The sequence below is a fragment of the Typha latifolia genome, chromosome 3 (assembly GCF_019914945.1).
Source record: "Typha latifolia isolate L0001 chromosome 3, TyphaL0001v2, whole genome shotgun sequence".
In the NCBI taxonomy this organism is placed as follows: Eukaryota; Viridiplantae; Streptophyta; class Magnoliopsida; order Poales; family Typhaceae; genus Typha; species Typha latifolia.
In genome coordinates this window covers 12,100,395-12,119,519 of record NC_133088.1, presented here as the reverse complement: position 1 = coordinate 12,119,519, position 19,125 = coordinate 12,100,395, and the positions used below count along the sequence as shown (strand labels likewise).

At 34.8% G+C, this 19,125-nt stretch overlaps 1 protein-coding gene across 4 annotated transcripts in view; it reads left to right on the top strand.

Moving 5' to 3' along the window:
• LOC140784121 (protein SHOOT GRAVITROPISM 6) overlaps positions 1–19,125 on the top strand; it is a 68,148-nt gene that overhangs the window by 7,708 nt on the left and 41,315 nt on the right. For all 4 annotated transcript variants that reach the window (XR_012108220.1, XR_012108221.1, XM_073131338.1 and 1 more), the window contains 15 exons: positions 588–677; positions 4,162–4,239; positions 4,405–4,472; positions 4,554–4,653; positions 4,819–4,986; positions 5,070–5,159; positions 5,333–5,398; positions 5,801–5,899; positions 5,986–6,060; positions 7,994–8,053; positions 12,910–12,999; positions 13,364–13,485; positions 14,965–15,094; positions 15,177–15,256; positions 17,682–17,817. Coding sequence is in view for 2 of the 4 variants with exons in the window: in XM_073131338.1 (XP_072987439.1) it covers positions 588–677; positions 4,162–4,239; positions 4,405–4,472; positions 4,554–4,653; positions 4,819–4,986; positions 5,070–5,159; positions 5,333–5,398; positions 5,801–5,899; positions 5,986–6,060; positions 7,994–8,053; positions 12,910–12,999; positions 13,364–13,485; positions 14,965–15,094; positions 15,177–15,256; positions 17,682–17,817 (1,452 nt within the window). In the remaining 2 variants the exon portion in view is untranslated. The remainder of the gene's footprint in view (positions 1–587; positions 678–4,161; positions 4,240–4,404; positions 4,473–4,553; positions 4,654–4,818; positions 4,987–5,069; positions 5,160–5,332; positions 5,399–5,800; positions 5,900–5,985; positions 6,061–7,993; positions 8,054–12,909; positions 13,000–13,363; positions 13,486–14,964; positions 15,095–15,176; positions 15,257–17,681; positions 17,818–19,125) is intronic.

Here is a 19,125-nt window from a genome sequence, read left to right as displayed (position 1 = left end):
CACACATATCAAGTAATTCAACGTCATAACCAGAATACCATCAATGGATGGGATAGGGCAAGGCAGAATTATTGAATGAAAGTTGAGACTGCAGGACAAATACCAGTCTTATTCTCTATGGCTACATATTAAAATTTTCAGGCCAATGCATGACTCAACTTATCAAGATCATCAGCCCCATCTTTGTGCTGAATATTATATGGAAACCTTGGCTTGTTGTGGCACTGCTCACCCTATGCTTGTGGATTATTAGACACATGGGATAGCTAGACAGTAGTCACAGTAGGTCATGCTTGAATGGTCCTGGCTGCCAGGAGCCCAATTGTCTATGACCATCATTTTAACTGTCTCTCGGGTATTCTTTGAGCATTACCTAACTAACGTTCCCACCACATCTGTTGCAGCAAGTCACCTTATGTGTTCTTTTTAATTGTTCAAGGGCTCAGTGTTACCTTCTTTGTTGAGATGTTGTTCAAATCCTATCTTATTTCCTGATATCAGTTTCCACTTTATTGCTATCAATCAGATTGAAATCAGTTGCAAAAGTAAACATGTTCAAATTTTGAAAAATAGTCAGCCATTTGCAGGAACTTGCCACTATTTTATGCACCCTGCTTCCTGCAGCATCCATTGACAATTACAAAGATGATCAGTCAAACTTCTCAATGGGCCTGAAGGTATCGTTGTATATTGTTTTTCTCCTGTTTCTCAGCAGGTTTTCCTATAATGTGTTACTTTCAATTTTCTTCACCATATCATTCTGTTTCTATAAAAGAAAGTTGCTTGCTTGTTGCTCTTCTCAATCGTTCAGAGTTGGATATTTATTTATCTACCTAGTAGTTTGAAACAAATTTTCTCCATTTGGTGCTTTTCAATTGAATGTTGTTGTTCTGCCATTTATTTGTTACAATTAATTATTCATTTACCTTCTCTTCCCAATATTAGTTTTGGGCTTTGGAAGTAGCAAATTTCTCTTTTTATATTGCATGTGTGTCTGCATAGGCATAGATATGCATTCAGGTGGCACAATAAGGTACCATATGTTTATACTAATCTTCTATTCAATGTATTCATGCTAAGCTAGGCACCATTAGAGTCTCTTCTATTTCCTAGGCACTGTCAGAAAATGTTGGAGAAAATAGATTTAAGCATCATAAGCTTCATTTGCTCCATGCAAGGATTGTCGTGCCACTGGCATGTGTTGTGTTGATTAGTGATGGCCGTGTCAAAATTTTTTTTAGGATATTTAGAGATATTTTTTGGTCTTTGGTATGTCAATATTTGATTTTTTGTCTAAATATATGTATTAAAATTTAAATCTACATTACAATATTTTATCTTTAGATTATTTTTGTAAATAACCTATTTTATTAAAGATAAAACAACAATTGAATATAAATATTATTCAACACATAATATGATTGAATACATTCATTAAAATTAATATTAATGATTAAACACTCCATAATATAATTGAATACTCCATAATATAATTGAATACTCCATAATATAATTGAATACTCCATAATATAATTGAACACATAATAACATTCAATACATAATTGATCATTCAATATATAATTGATAATAGTTCAATAATTAAAACTAATATCTAGTTGAACGTAGAATGACGAGAAGGATTAAAGACTTCATTTGCTGGCACAAAAATAACACCTCAAAACTCATCCACTGATAATATTGCTCGTTATAACATCTCACATAGTCTTCATACAAATAAGAATTTTGTAATTCTTCGGATATGATATGAATATTGAATATGCACGGAAACGACCGGTATCGGCACAGGCACAGACACACCATAAACATATACAGATTGTGGATATGGAGTATAATAAGGGTGTTGCGGCTCTGGTAGGTGTGGTTGATATGATGGTAATGATGATGAACTCATATCATCCTATGGGCGCACCTGTCCTGATGTCTTGCTGCCTATAGACTCAAGTCCTTTTCTTATCTGACTGTAATCATATTGAGCTTGAGATGGTCACTTTTTTTTCTTCTGTCTCTGATAAATTCGGGTTTGTGGTTGTCTAGGTCTGGCAAATGAGTTGTCATTCCAATTTTAAAAAATAACAAATAAGTTGTCATTTCAAAAATGATAAATGATTAAAGTTAATTGATGGAAATAAGAAAAAGTTAAAAAAAATAGGTTTCACATGTCATATCATGGTTGTTAAGAAAATAAGTAAAGTTGATTTGATAAAAATTGATGGAAATAGAAAAATTTTAAAAAAAATACCGTCACAGATCGGCACGGCTCGGCACGGGGTGTGCCACTGGCACCCCGTGCCAAGTGCCGTGCCTCTATCGGCACGGCACGGCCATCCTTGGTGCTGATACCCTGTCAGCATGCCCTGTGCTGGCTCAATAGTGTGCCACTGACACACTGGTGCACACCTACTGGCATGTCTACTAGCATGCCTCTAATACATTTTTTATTTATAGGTATGTTAGGTTCCAATATATATATATATATGAAATCTTACATTAGAGCTTTTTTTTTTAATCTTTAGATAAGTTGTCCATGATCTATTTTCTGAAAAATATAGTATTAACCAAGTAGAAATATGAGTTAACAGATAAAATGATTGAACATATTCATTAATTAACAATAGTTTAGTAATTAAAAACCAAAACTAGAGTACATACCTTGTTGAATGTAGAATGATTGGAACAGTCAGGCTCATATGGAATTAATCTGAGATGCTCATACAACAATTTTGTCCCAATTTAAATAATTTTGACATATTAATTTTAGATTTTTTGAAAATTTGGAAAATCAAAATTTCTCTTTGATTCCTACATTTTGATATTCATAGATATAGCACCAAAATACTAGATCTATGTAGAATGATTTTTACAAATGATAGATCTAGCAAAGGAAATAGCTAAGAGAATGAAAGGAAGTTATATCTTTTGACCGGATTTGATGAAATAATCTTAAATCCCTCTTAGATCTCCTCTCTTTCTCTTCCTCCACTCTCTGTTCGAGAAAGGTGCTGTCTCAAAGAGACCTATTTTGGTTCTCTTTTGACTTAAATTAATGGATTTCGGGCGGCACATAATAGGTGCCGCTTGATCCTATTCCTATATCACTCGGTACAGGCTATACAGGGCTCGACACGCCTTGGCATGGACTAGCATAGTTGAGTCTTTGGCACCCCCTGTGCTAGGTTCGGTAAGCCATTGGCACGACAAGTGCCAGGCATGCCTCCTGTTGAATGGTACGACAATTTTGGCTCCATGATAGGAATCTTCTTTTTTTGTGCACCCAATCTTCTGAATCCCTAAATGTTGCATAATTGCATTCCCTGGTTGTATATTGTGTTCTGGCCTTAATATACATCATTGAGGTCATGTTGTAGGTTGCTTTTAGGTAGATAGGTAGATGATGTATATATCTTTTCTGGCGTAGATTTGAATAGCAAAGTATTTCTTCTTTGGATTGATTTTTATGTAATATTTTGCCTCTTCCTACTTGAGGCAGCTTGTAATTATTCCATAAAGCCTGAATGTCCAGATGTCATACACACTCTTTCCTTTTGTGCTTTTTCTTTCTCTGTGAAAGTACTTAATCCTGGATAGCTGACCCTTCTAAAGCCTCATTGCTGCACTATCTATCTGTTCTTTTTTTATGTTTGGTAGTTCATCCTTTTGGAGATGTTCGCGCAAAGAGGATAAACCACCCCCTAATAGAACACTAACAAACAGGCCAGAGTCAAAATTTGTCCCAACTGTGTTGTTAGCTAAATGTTTGTTTTATACTAACCCGTAACCTTTTCTCTTCTTTCTCGCCTTGTCATATTCTTTTCTTCTTTTTCTTTTTCTGAGAGACATCACATTGGGACTTAACCTGTTAACTGGTTCTTGTCCACCAGAACAATATTTGTTTGATTATTAAATCATTTATCTTAATTATCACTGCATTTGGAACTTTCTTTATTTACTGGTTTTCGTGCTCCTTTTTCCTTTGATAAATAGTGATGATTGATGATTGACAACTAGCATTATGTTTGTTGACAATTATCTTCTTTTTTGTTCTTTTTAGGTATTATGCTTTATTCAGGCTATACATTATATTTTTAATTGTCTTATATACTCTGGTTAGACTATCATACAATAATGTATTTCTGTTGGCAGGCATATAATGAAATTCAGCATTGCTTTTTGGTAATCGGTTCTGTCTACCCTGAGGATCTTTGCCTTTTCCTTTTGAATGTAAGTTAACAATACCAAACACAATGAAACTGTTTTTTGATCTTTGTCAAATATTTATCCATTTCAATGACTCAATTGTCTTCATGTTAGCTGTGGTAATAGTTTCAGCCCTTGAAGCGGACTTCTTTCTTCTATGTTGTCAACTAATTTATGTACTTCTCACAGAAATGCAAGTCAAAAGATGAAGCTTCCATGATTGGAGCACTTTGTGTTACAAGGCATCTCTTACCCAGGTAATTTTTTGGGGGTTTAATTTCTTGTTATATCATACGCTCTCCCTTTTAAAGTGTCTTACTTTTTTTTATTATATGGAGACTATTGGAAGCATGGCATGGTTTAAGAGAAGAACTAGTTGAAGTTGTAAGATTGTTGCTAGACGAGCAAAGCTTGGGTGTTCGAAAGGCAATTGCAGAGGTACTTCTATTGAATATTGATCTTCCATTTTAGTGTATGCTATTGCTAGATGTATGACATGAGTATGGCGCTTATTGTTGGTTTATTAACTGTGAGTAACATTGAGGTTATCCAAGATATTTGGTTTAATTCTTCTTCTCTGATGCTATGCACCTGTTTGGCCAGTTAATTGTTGTTATGGCTTCACACTGTTACTTAAGTGGACCTTCTGGAGAGTTGGTTGTTGAATATCTCGTACGGCATTGTGCTACATCAGATGAGGAAGTAGGTGATTTCAAGATTTCAAAGGAAATTGCTTGGAGAACTGGCCCTTTTCAATATAAGAAATTGGAGGTTTCACTTGGCTCATTAATCTACTCATGTTACTGACTTTCTTCATGATGACTAAGTTTACAGACAATTTATTGCCCTGTCAGGTAATAATGAGGCCAATTAGTCCTTCCGAACTCAGAGCAATCTGTGAAAAGGGTCTTCTTTTACTGGCTATCACCATTCCAGAAATGGAGGTAAACAAATCACTGTAGCATTTCAACCAATGTTAATGCATTTCTTCTATATCCTTTCCTGTTGTATAGTTGTGCATTGTGGTTTCTCTTCTTTTACTAAGCTCTTGGTAGTTGGTTCAATAGAGTTGTATTTTCATTAATCCTATGATACTTGTTTCTGGATTCTTTGGCAGCATGTCCTCTGGCCATTCATCTTAAGGATGATCATTCCAAAGAAGTATACAGGTGCAGTTGCAACGGTAAGAGATGCTTATTCATTGATCTATTTCTGGGCTCCTTTCCAAGATAGATTTAGATATTGTTTGCTACATTCATGCTTCCAGACATGTATAAGGGTCAATGGATTTAATTTTCCCTTGCTGTAAAGCTAATTTCTATGTTTTCATTGGTGTGATAAGACAATGTAAAATAACTGTTTTGTGATTCTTTTTGGTTCTGATTGTTACTTCATGATATCCTGTTCTAACCTGTAAATACTTGCTTTTATATGTATTTAAGGGCAAATTGGTTTAATATTCTTTCTGCAGTATTTTTCAAATTTCCTTTAGTGGAATAGAACCAAATACCTTTTTTTCTTTTTGGTTATAGTTGTTATTGTGTGATACTTTGTTCTAATTAATCTGTAACTCTTACTTCTGCAGGTTTGCAAATGTATAACTGAGTTGTGTAGGCATAGATCATCTCATACTGGTACATTAGGCAGTGAATTCAAATCTAGCAATGACCTTCCTAACGCCGAGGTGATGCTTCTTTACTTGTAATATTGTAATATGCTGGTTTTAGAAATATTGTTACATAAATATTTCTGATGCCTTCATGGATGCAGGATCTTTTCGCTCGATTAATTGTTCTTCTGCATGATCCACTTGCTAGGGAACAATTGGCTTCTCAGATTTTAACGGTCTCTTCTCCTCTGATCCCTTTTTTTTTGTCCCCAATTCTTATGCCCTATCATAATGCAGTAATGTGATAGGATCTGACCCGACAGATTTATCAAGTAATACCACAATAGTTTAATGGATGAAAAGAGAAGAAATCAGTAAATCCTAGCCCCATAGCTAGATTCAAGAGAGAAGAGATAAAGAAGAAAATATTATATCACTTGTCAAACTTAAGTAAAACAGCCTGTAAATAGTTTCTCAATTGGATTAATTACTGAATGAAAGAAAACAACCCAAAACAAGTCCTAACCCAACTCAAACTCATAAAAATAATCAATTAACATAAGTGTTCATCATCGGGTGTTTGAATGCCAAAATGGGCAAGTCACCTAAGCTTGAGTAGCCACTATATATGAGATGTGGTAAGCACCCCAAAGGCATCAATGAAAATTACCCTAATTTTCTTCCACTCTCTCTAAAATCCCCCCCCCCCCCTAAGCGGTAGCTGAGCAAATAGGGCTCAGGTGAGCTGAGGTGGAGGGGAAGGAGAGAGTGAATGGGGAAGATAGAGTAGCTAGATGGGGAGGTAGCTCAGCTGGCCGCGCCCAAACTGAGGCCACCAGCTGAGCTACCTCCCCATCTAGCTACTCTATCTTCCCCATTCTCTCTCTCCTTCCCCTCCACCTCAGCTCACTCTACCTTCCCTCACCCTTAGCTCACCTGAACCCTATTTGCCCCTTTTTCACCTCAGCTACCGCTCCTTATCTCTCCAACCCATTCTTAATCCTACTCCCGAGCTAGCCTCACCCCCAAATACTCACTCCATCGCAATCTTCCCTCATCCACAGCCACACAACCCTATCTCCCTCCACCCTCGACCCACTCACAGGCCGCACCGCCACTTCTTCCTCCAACCCAGCTCAACACTGACCCTTACCATCGCCAGCCAGGATCATTCCTCACACAATGTGATTGTCAAATGTCATTTAAGGGTATCCTTTTGTAGTAGTTGAATGAGCACAAGCAAAACATTTTAGCCTGTTTGGACAGCAAATGTTCCTTTCAAAGTTACATTTTATGTCAATTACTTCAGAAGGTCATTAAGTTTACTTGTCAAATTGTATTGAGTATGTAATTGATGTGGCTGTAAAAGCCTAAAAGTTACATCCCTGATAATGTTTGAGTTTTTTTGACCAAACTACCCTTCCCAAATATTTTTTAAAGCATCTAGTACACTTCAAAACTTAAATATGAATCTAAATGAGTTTTGACATACCCAACAAATCCACTGAACTGGACAACGAGTTCCAAATAGTAGTCGCTTTCTTGTTTAGCGACTTATGTAAAAATTTGAAAGTTGCTCAGTAAACTTCTAAGTCTTAGGGAAAGAAATATCTATTAGTCAGTTTTTGGTTCAATGATTTATGTGAAAATTTCTCTTTTTAAGACCTAAGACTAAACAACTTTTAAATTCTATATAACCCATTGAACTGGAAAGCGACTTATATTTGAAAGTCGTTGTCCGGTTACTCATTTAGATTCATATTTAAGTTTCAAAGTGAATTAAATGTGTAAAAAAAAAAGCTGTAGACTTAAAATAGTCAAAAACTCAATAATGTTTCCTATTGGTAAGAAAGAAGCAAACCTGGCAATCCTAGGTTTTGTACCTTACACCATGCCCTCTTTTAATGGTTGTACTAAGATGGCAGTCCTATTAAAAACCACTGGTTAATATGATCCAACTCATGCATATTGTACACATAATTGGCTGTCTTTTATTTTATTCTTCTAATCTACTTGGTTAGACAAGGTTTAAATGGCAGAAGAACAATATGACTATATAATCAACTTAATATATGTATATTTTAACAATGAAGGCTAATTAGAAGTTAATAACTGGTTATTATTACAGTAAGGAAAGTTTCTTAACTATTGATTATTCATTCCTTTCAGGTGTTATGCTACTTAGGTCCAATATTCCCAAAAAACCTCTATTTATTTTTGCAAGATGAGGTATAATAACTGTAAGTTATCATTTCTTTTCTCCAATATAAGGAAGAAAATTTGTGTACTATTCTGATTTCTGCTAATACTGTCAAACACATCTTCAAAGACATTGAAATGCTCTAAAATTTTATTTGTTCTTTTAGCATCTAGCTGGCAAAATTTCTACAATTGTGTTTGCAAGAAAGGTCTTAGATTTAATGGCACTTTTTGAATCTTTTAATTATGTATTACATGTTCCCTCTCAAATGGATCCTCTCATAGACATCATCTTTATAGTAGTGGCCGAAACTCCTCGTTGAAGGTTGAAACTCATTTCTCAAGTTCGAAACCAGCAAAATTGTTGGTTTTGCCTTTGGTTTCAGACTACTCTTGATCGAAATGGATCGGTTTCAGCCTAAATGTTTCACTTGTTAGGGGGAGTGGGGAGAGATTTGGTTTCAAACTTGAAACTGAAACCAAACTGGAAACTTAGAGCTGAACATGCTACCTGAATATGAGTATCAAACAAACTTTCTGTATGATCGTAAATGTCCATAGAGACTTGAGTTCATTGTTGTTTTTGTACACGATAGGAATCATGACCGGCCATGCATCTCAATATGCTTGAGATACACGAAGCCTTATTAGTATTTTCTATGTGTACGATGACAAAATAAATAAATAAAATAAAGATCTGCTTTATTAAATTTAAACTAATTGCAATAAACATAAAAACAATGTTAATATTTTATAGTCTCTAAACGAAATAAATAAAACTTCTAATCTAAAGCATAAAATCCAAAAGAGAGGAAAAGTAAATAGATGAATCCTAAGTGGAGGTGGAGTTCGGGTACATCTCGCTCAGTCGCCCCGTTGACTATTACCTGAGATAGATAAATAAATACAAAAAAAAGAATCCATGAGCTAACAACTATAGCTCAGTGAGTGGAATCCACTCGAAAACCGTAGACTTGAGCCACCACGGAAAAAAAAGAAGTCACCGTAGTGTTCTGATTTAGGACTTTTCCCTGGACTTCCAGATAGACTTGAGTCACCACGGAAAATCGCAAGTGATTTATACCGGGACTATTTTCTAAGTTGTACCAACACTAGTCTCATTTTTCTTTTCACAAATTTTAATATTTGCACGAAGTATGGTGATGCACTGAGTATAATGATTAAATGCACACAGAAAATATAACAATTAAATTTTCGCACGTAAGGATGAAATAAATAATTTGCACACAGAAAATTTTACATGGTCGACAAAGGTACGAAATATAAGAAAATAAATATGTGAGTGAACCCACTCACCTGACTTTAGGCAAGACAGCTGAATCTCAAATCCCTAACTCACGTGCTAAAATCACCACCTTTTAATAAATAACAATAACATTTTTAATAAAAAAAACATTAAAATTTTTTCTACAATATAACTCAATAATCATTAATTTGGGCCAAAATAAGCCCAAATCAGTTGGGTTGGGTTGCAATTGGCCCGCAGCCCACCCAACCTATTCTTAAATGGATTGGGCCCAAGGTCCAATCCAATTAACCAATGGAGCCGGGTCAGGTTCCTTAGATTCAGATCCAACCCGACCCGAATCCAACATCTTAATTGGGAGAAGGCCAAACTCGGGTTGCCCGAGTCTGTCTTCTCTAAGCCGAAAAGAGAGAGAGAGAAAGAGAGAAAGGAAAAGAGAGAGGAAAAGAGAGAGAAAGGAAGACGTCGGCGGCCATCGCGGCGACGGTTCGCCGGCCGGCACGCGCCCTTAACTCCCAATGCCCACACGGTGCCGCCGTCCTCACGAGGTGGAGAACTCACAACCGACGGCCGACGCCGACGTCGATTGGGGCTATGAGGGCTCCCTAGAAGACATCACCGACACCGGCTTGGAGCACGAAGCTCCCGGTGACGATGTGGTTGCGACGCGAAGCTGTCGGCCGGCCTGATTTGCCGACGAAGCCGAATTCCATGAATTACGAATTAGGTATTTCTAATTTACCTCTTTAAATTTAAATTAAATTAGAGGGATGAGAGATGGCTCACCGGGGAGGAGTGTGGTGGTCCCAATTTCCTCCGGCGATGCTCCGACGGGCCAAACCCTCGTCGCGATTCCGACGGTGAGAAAAGATAAGAAAACAAAGGAGAGAAAGAAGAAGAGAGAGAAAGTGGGGGGCTGAAATCGTTAAGCAGAGAGAGAGTGGATTAGGGTTTTAAATTTATAGATTAGAAGAGGATCAAATCTAATCCGATTATTATTATTATCATTATTAATTTTTTTTTTTTGGTTCTGACAATTTTGGCTGTAAACAGATATAGTAGTGTAGTTATTACACTTCATGTGACATGGATTTCAAATTAAAGTGAGGAGAATAGTGAAATTGCTTCGAGAATTGGTGTGATTTCATACGAATTGACCAAAATACTTTTTTGTGGATGGATGAAGTATTGGTGCATAATATTATTTAAATTAACCTTTACTTGTGTTGAGTTTTTATTGAGAAAAGTGCTCCCTAACCTGGTTTTAGTATGTCATATCTGTTTTTTTCTTAAACATGGTTACCCAATATTAACACCTGTTTTGATAGCTAAATAACTATTTTACCTTTTAATTTGTGCATTGCATGTTATATCCATTTTTTCCTAAAATATGGTTAAGAAATATTAACACCCATTTGACCACTAAAATTTTTATTATACCATTTTAACCTGCGAGTGACATGTTATACCTGTTTTCCTTAAAACATGGTTAAGAGATATTAACATCCATTTTGATTTCTAAAGTTACTTTTTTACCCTTTTAACTAGTGAATGACATGGTATATCTATTTTTCCTAAACATGGTTAAGAAATATTAGCACCTGTTTTGATTGTTAAAATTGCTATTTTGCCTTTAAAACCTGGTTTTGAACTTTTGATATGTTATACCCTTTTTTCCCTTAAAACATGGTTAAGAAATATTCACACCCATTTTGACTACTAAATTTACTATTTTGCCCTTTAAATCTTGTTTTCACATGTTATAACTTATTTCAATTTTTGTAAAACATAGTTAACAAATATTAACACCTGTTTTGAACTCTAAAATTACTATTTTTCTTTTTTAACTTGGTTTTAACATCTCATACCTATTATTTCTAAAAGATGGTTAAGAAATGAGAATATTGTTGAAGTTTGGCTCAAATTCAGATTTCAGCATTTCGCAGGCTTGCTTGCTGTGCCAGTGCATTCGAACGGGCCCTAGGGGCGTTTGAACGCAGTTTCTAGACAGAGGCTATTGATGCAGGCGTTCGAACGGGGTCCTGACGTTTGAACGCTAGTCTGCATTTTGCATTAAAATTCTTGGGCGCGTTCGAACGCCCTGCTGAAATCTCTAACTTGAACCAACCCTATAAATAGAAATGTTGGGTTTTAGGGTTTGGTGTGGACATTTTGCAAGAGAGAAAAACTTGTAGTGGAGAGCCATCATTGTTTAGAGTGAGATTAGAGTTATAAATTCTTTGTATTTGAAGATTTGCATAGTGAATTGAAGATTGCTCCGCTCGTAGACGTAGGCACATCGCCAAACCACGTAAACCTGGTCTCTTTTTGGTTTGCATCTAGTTGGTGTTCTTATTTGTGATTATCTTGGGTATTAGAAGTTATCTACAACTAGCATCTTGAATTTGGAGTTCTCATATTGATATTGATATTAGCTTTGCTAATATTTGATTTGCCCCCAAATTATTGCTATTCCATTTGGATTTGTTTGAGGGTGAAGGATTTTGCTTCCGCTTCCCTCACCCATTTGGGTATTTGCACAACAAATATGCTTAAATTTTTGTGCAGTGTGGAATACATGTCTGCACTACATGCTTGTAGGTCCGCAATGTATGCTTATAGGTCCACATGTCATGTCTGCACTGCATACATGTTGTAGGTCCATGCTGCATGCTTGTAGGTCCACACTGCATGCTTGTAGGTCTGCATTGAATGCTTGTAGGTCCGCATTGCATGCTTGTCATTCTTAACCTTGAATATGGTACCTTAAGTAGGTTTCGGAAAAAAATGATTGTAAACCGAGATAGTGGTGCCATCATTCTTTTTGATTTGACATGAAAATGTGATCATGTTTTCTAGAATAAGAAGTGGGTTTAGGAGGTATTTTATTAAAAAACATGTGAAGAGAGAGTGAAAGATGAATTGAAATAATAGTTGATTAAAGTGATGTCTTTTTAAAAATAAAATGGTAGTGGTGTTATCATTACTTTTTATTTGACATGAAAAAATGGTCCTTAAACTAGAATAAGAAATGAATTGAAGATATATTTTATTAAAAAACTTGTGATGAGATAGAGGGGGAGAACGATTAAAATGATAGTTGATTGAAGTAATGTCTTTTTAAGGGTAAAATGATGATTCTGTTTTCTTATTATATTAGTTTAACTTGGTGGTCTTACATAATGAGATGGAGAAGTAGGTATTGCTAAAGTAGTATTGACATAAACTGCTGTTTAGATACTAAACTAGGATAGACCTTAGTACCTCACTATACTAGAATGAAATTATGCTTATTTTGTAACCAAGCGGAGCCTAAGGGGTTTACATTTTCTATTGGATAATGCCGAGTGTTGTAAAATTTTAGTATCTTATTAGGATATTGATCTTTCTACCCTCAATGGAATTGAAATATTTCATATGGTTCAAAATTGGATCTCCGTTACAGTGGACTTCATCTTGCTATGCTTTGTTGTAAATTTGTAATGGACTTCATCTTGTTATGTTCTATCATAAATTTGTCATAATCTGCTGAGGAAACTGTTTTACTCATTCCTGAAAATCGCTTTTTTAATTTTCAATTCAAGCAATCTTACTTACTCATTCTTTTGACAAGTACTAGGTCCCTAAAATGAAAGCATATATCAGTGATCCTGAAGACTTAAAGCAGGATTTGTCTTACCAAGACACTTGGGATGACATGATTATCAATGTAAGTCTGATTTGTGAAGTTAATAACACTTCAAATATCATATTACAGATTGCCTGTCCGTTGTTTTGACTTGCTTTGCAGAAATTATTTTGTTTATATTCTCAAAAAGTCATTTTTTACAAAATGCTTGTGAGTTTTACTACCAAAATTCTTCAAATTACTGCATATAGAACTAACCTGTTGTACTAGATTCTTATTAATTTTAGTCCTGTGTTATCTGGAGTTGATAGTGTTGGATGATTAAAGGAGCTATCTTTTCTTAATATACTATGCTTTATTTTCGTAATTGTTTACTTCTTCAAGATACCAGCTGCTCAAGCTGCTGATTCATCCCAATAGGAAATTGTAATTCTTTTTCATTCAGTTCTTGGCAGAATCTTTGGATGTTAGTCGAGATGCTGAGTGGGTTATTTCACTGGGGAATGCTTTTGCAAGGCAGTATGATCTTTATGTTGTAGATGATGAACATTCAGCTTTGCTTCACAGGCAAGAAATATGCCTTTTTGTCATTCTATTTTACACTTCTGTTTGTTTGTTAATTTTGATAATCTTGAGATACTGATTATACTTTTAGCATATTTCCTCTTAGAATTAATCAGAAGATACTTTTCTATCAAAATCTTATGTAATTCTTGAAAGATATTATAGTTTTATTCTTCACTGTGCTTTTGTTTGCTTTTGAGTATCTTAATTTATGGGGAAATTTTGAAATATAGCTCTACATTTTAGTAGTCTTTAAACTATTTGTAACACCCTCCTTTTTGCATATAATTTTCATATGACACCCTCCTATTACAGTGTTACTTTGACTAACTAACCTGCTACTCTAGGATAAAGTTAATAATGTACTCTTGACATTGTTTTTATCCTAAATCCCATAGTAACCAAACTTACTAAATTAACCTTAGAAAAACATTCTTGAAGTTTGACTTTTTGTAATGGTACTTTAGGAAACGATATTTTAGAAGTTAAGGAAAATGGAGAAGGGTAAACAAGGGTATTTTAGATGTTAAACTTATTATCTCTACCTGGATATTCTTGTTTAGGTACTGTTCTGTTAGATATTAGTTGGATTAAGTTCACCCAAGGTGTCATATGAAGATTATGGGCAAATTACAGGGGTCAGTTTACAAAAACTCAAAGATGGGGTGTTAGACACAAAATTATTGAAATGTAGGTTGTTATTTGAAAATTTCTCTAATCCATATGATCTTTTACTTTATTTTTTTGGAATTTTTTAACTATATATCGCATGCTCTGCTGGGTACATCTCATTTTTATATTGTAATTCTTGTAACCAATATGCACCTATTGATAGGTTACACAAGATAGCTATTAAATAGGCAATCACTTTCAGGGCATGATATAGCAAGATGATAATAAGTACTTCAATTCCCCAGAACAGGTAATATTTGCATTTTATTCCTAAATGGAGATGAAATATGTAGCTTCCTATAATACAAGCATACAGGGTTCATTATACATTCTCACTATAGCCGCAATTTACTATCTAAGATATAGTTAGATTCCATGGTTTGTTTCTATTAGATATGCGAGTGATCTCCAAGGTTTGTGCTCTTCTGTCTGAGTTTGGGATGGTAATTGTAGAACTTATTTACATCACATTTTGTTGTACACTACTGCCCTAGTTAGTATGAAGATCTGCTCAAATTTGCCAGAGTATTTACTTGGTTTAATTTCTTGTTTGCCTGCCTCAGGTAAATTTCTTTCATATGCTTTTCTTTTTGAAGCATTTATGTAGGTTATAACTCTGCTTTGAAAGTTCATTACTATGAAACGAAGAGATTAAAGATTATATTTTGCTCTTTTTGAATTTTTAGCTTTCTGATCTTTTCTGAATGTATTCTTGTCTTAGATACTCCAGACTGATGAGAAATTTGGCTGGAAGTTTATTTTTATGAGCTGCATAAAGCTATAACTTACTACTTTTTTTTTTCTCTTCAGATGCTTAGGCGTGCTTCTTCAGAAAGTTGATGACAGAAACTATGTCCATGAAAAGATAGACTGGATGTACAAGCACGCAAATATCTCAGTCCCTACTAATAGGCTTGGTCTTGCTAAAGGCATGGGTTTGGTATGTTAGTGTACTAGGTCACAAATTTTTATATTTTTCTCTCTCTTTCTTACGAGGGAAGTTTTATGGAACACTATTGCAGGTTGCTGCTTCGCATTTGGACACGGTATTGGAAAAATTGAAGCGCATATTAGATAATGTTGGGCAAAGTCGGTTCCAAAGGTACTACCATACTAGGACTATACATCATTAAAACACCCAAACCTCCAAATACACGTGTAAACCGCGTGGGTAAATTCTCCCCACGCGGTGCATCACATGATCTGTCAGTAATAGGATTTTACAAGGCACACAACAGCACAAATTCAGACCATAAATAAACTTAACCAGAAGAGTCCGGATACAAGTTTCACAGGCCACAACAAGCCTTCCAAATATACATCCAAAATATAATGCTAAAGTCCAAAATACATCGTTAATCATAACGCCCTCGCAGGGGCTCAATACAACTAATAGACATACTGAAATAGAAATACAGCTACTCCTCGCTACCCGCACCTATGTCCCCTAGCTCTGAAATAATGCCACCAAGAGGTGGTGAGCTCACAGCCCAGCGAGGGATCCATATAATCTAAAATAATGAAATCACATGTGCATATCCAATGTATGCCTATATTTGCTAGCAATAACAATATGTTTGTTGAAATGACTTTTCATGAGTTACTAAATTAATGCAATCGATAAAGATCACCAGTCACTATGCTAGAACATGCTAGTTCCTAAACGTCCTCCTTAATCTTTTGATTGGATTTGGTTAGATTTGGGAAAGAAATTTGCACGTCCTCCTTAATCTTCTCTCTTTTTCCCTTTCTCTCACTAATTTATTTATTTATTTGGTACTGTTCACTAGGTGATATAGGATGATTATAGGAGATCAAAGGATTCAAGAAAAAGGTCAAAGATAAGAAGGAAAAAGAAAATTTTTATGGATGGCCATGATACAAGAGTATGGCGCTACAGTCCAGAACCTAAAAATATTATTTTATTCTGGTTTTCTGCAGAGAAAAGAAAACTAAACAGTGATAAGGAGCGATAAAGAAAAAAAATTACAGACATAGAAGAGAATAAACTAAGGAAGAAAAGTATCACAACTAAGGTTCTAAGTATGAGTTTCACAATCGGAATCGGGTGCTTAAAAATGATACGTATCGGTTGTATCAGCTATATCGACCTTCCATTTCGAACATTTTGGAGCGGGAACCGATTAAATTGGCCGTGTTGGCATATCCAGTTCGGCGATATGGATTGGGATTGGCCGATAATTAAATCCATGACCATGACCCAATTTTCGAATCATGGCCGATCGTGTACCCTAATAGACTTGGGATACTTGAAGCCTTAATAATATTATCCAACTCCATAATATAACGAAACTCAAAATTTATTAAATAACTTGAATTCAAAAACTTTCAAAGATATAAAATACCCAAATTATATAATCTATGTCTTCTAAATGACACTAAGGCAACATTTAGCTTTTCAAACATGAAAATAAAAGCACTACTATATCTAAAAGCAGAAATGCCAAAATTCTAAGTGAAGGTTAAATCCCAGTGCTCCACGTTCATTTGTTAGACTAATCAACATCTGAAATATTGAAAGAGTTTAATGAGCTGACAATTTTAGCTCAATGAATGAATCCGTTGAAAAGCTAGTAAACTTACACTTTATCCAATATGATATAAAAGCCAAAGCTTAATATTTCAAAACAATGGCCAGCATGCTCATAATATGAATAATAAACATAAGTAAAAATAATGCGATTAACTAACTAATAACATGCTCAATTCATTATGGAAATTTTCTCAATCTCAATAATGCTAATCATTTTAGTTTGTAATTGTGCTTGAGGATTCACATCAATTAAAAGTCACATCAAGATAATGTTCGAGTCTTTTCTTCATAGCTGATCCGGTTAAGGTCACTAGGGGGTATCACTATGGGATAAAAATCACACGTCTTTTTCTACTATTCGTTAAGAGAGATTAGAATCACTTTAGGAAGATTTCTGGTATAGCCTAAGATTATTTTCTAACCCCGACAAAATCATCTAAACAGATCATAGGCTGATCATATATACGTCTGTTGCATCTTGGTGTTCCTTCTATTTGGGCTATTTGGGTTAAAATTTAGCTTTCTTCACAAATCAATCTCATTTTTCTTTTCTTTGATGAAATAGGATATTTGACATTTCACTTGTCATAATCTTCAACCACTAGGTCATATCATGTATTCATGTCAGGAAAAGAAAATCCTATATTATATATACTCCGTCATCTGCCTGGATGCACTAATTTTGGATGTGCAAATTTGGTTATGTTCGTACTATTATTTTGTGGTTATTCTGGATTAGTTACAATAGTTTGAAATAAATGCCTGTGGTATAGTGTTTTGTGATTTGTAGAAATATTTGTTACTGATATTGCTTTATGAGTGTAAATATGAGGTCTTCATTCTATCATATGCTTTTGTTCCATTTAGAAAGAACATGTCATTTCTGAAATAAAAAATGTGTCTTTGGAATCTCTGTCATTTAGTAGACTTCTTCTGATTACATCAATGTGTTTGTTCATTTTCTTTGCTCTAGATTCCTGTCTCTTTTCTCGAGCAGAGCTAAACCTGAAGATGCTGATGATACATATGCTGCATTGGCCTTAATGTATGGATATGCTGCAAGATATGCTCCCTCAACTGTTATAGAAGCCAGAATTAACGCGCTTGTGGTATGTGAATTTCTAGAAATGTAAGGAATGTCTTTCTTCCAATCTTCTAGTGCTTACAACTACATATTTCAGTAGTTCAATGTTTTCTTGGTCATACTCAAAATCTTAAATCTTCTGACTCTTGCTGATACATGTACTTGTCACATGGATCATATTATCACTTATGTAACTATATATTTCTTATGTTATTGATGTAACTGAGTACACATGAAGTGTCATATGTTTTGCCAATGGACTTACAAGAAAGGATGGCAGTTTCTACCAATCCCTAGTTGGATCAGTCATAATGGATTGCAGATTGGATAGAGGAACCTGATCCCACCCTGAAGCCAGCAAAGTAGCTGATTTTGGACTAGTATTGGCTGTATTGGCCAATATGAGATCTTTTGTATAGTCTTATTGGCGAAATTGGCCGATGTGGGTTGTTTAAAAGACATCAGTAATTGATGTCCCAAATTACCTTCTTTTCATGTTTTTAGCTAACTTGGAGACATTAGTAATTAATGTCTCCACCTCAGGTGACTATTTTTTATTTTAGGAAAATTTGCATATAACACTCTGATTTTTAATAAAATTATAGTTTATATCCTACATTTTTACTATTTATAAGTCGAGTCTTATGATTTAGCGAACATATGCAAAAAACACCCTACTGTTAGATTAGTTAGTTAAACTTAACTAAATCTGTGGGTTAAGTTAACTATACTAAAAAAATACGAAAATACCCTCAACCAAGTCATATTAAGGGTATTTTAGTCATTTAAAAATCTCTACTTAATAGAATATTCTTATGGTGTTAGTCCAAATCTAACTCAGCATGTTTTCTCTATATATTTGCTAAATCAGAGGGATCAATTTGCAAATAGTGAAAATGTAGAGTGTAAATCACAATTATGTTATGAAGCAGGGTATTATATACAAATTTTCCTTTCTTCTAATCTCTTTAGGTATTTCTTTTCCATTTCTCTTCCCGCTCTCTTTTTCTCCTACTCCTTAGCCTCATACTGCTGCAGAATAACAATGAAGAGAGATAGATTTTTATTTTTGTCACTTATTCTACATTGTTAGAAATTTTCTTGCACATTTAAATAATTTTTAGAATTTTGCGTAATTAAAATTACTCTAATATTGTATTGGCCATTACGGCTGATACTTATTATTTTTTCGGACTGCCGATCTCGATTCTGATATTTGAAATCTTGCTTACAAGTCATGATTGAGATACTTTTTGTCTAGATCTTAATTGTAGAGGTAGTCTACACTATACACTCTATGTCACGACCCGTAATAGGAATCATGACCGGCCAT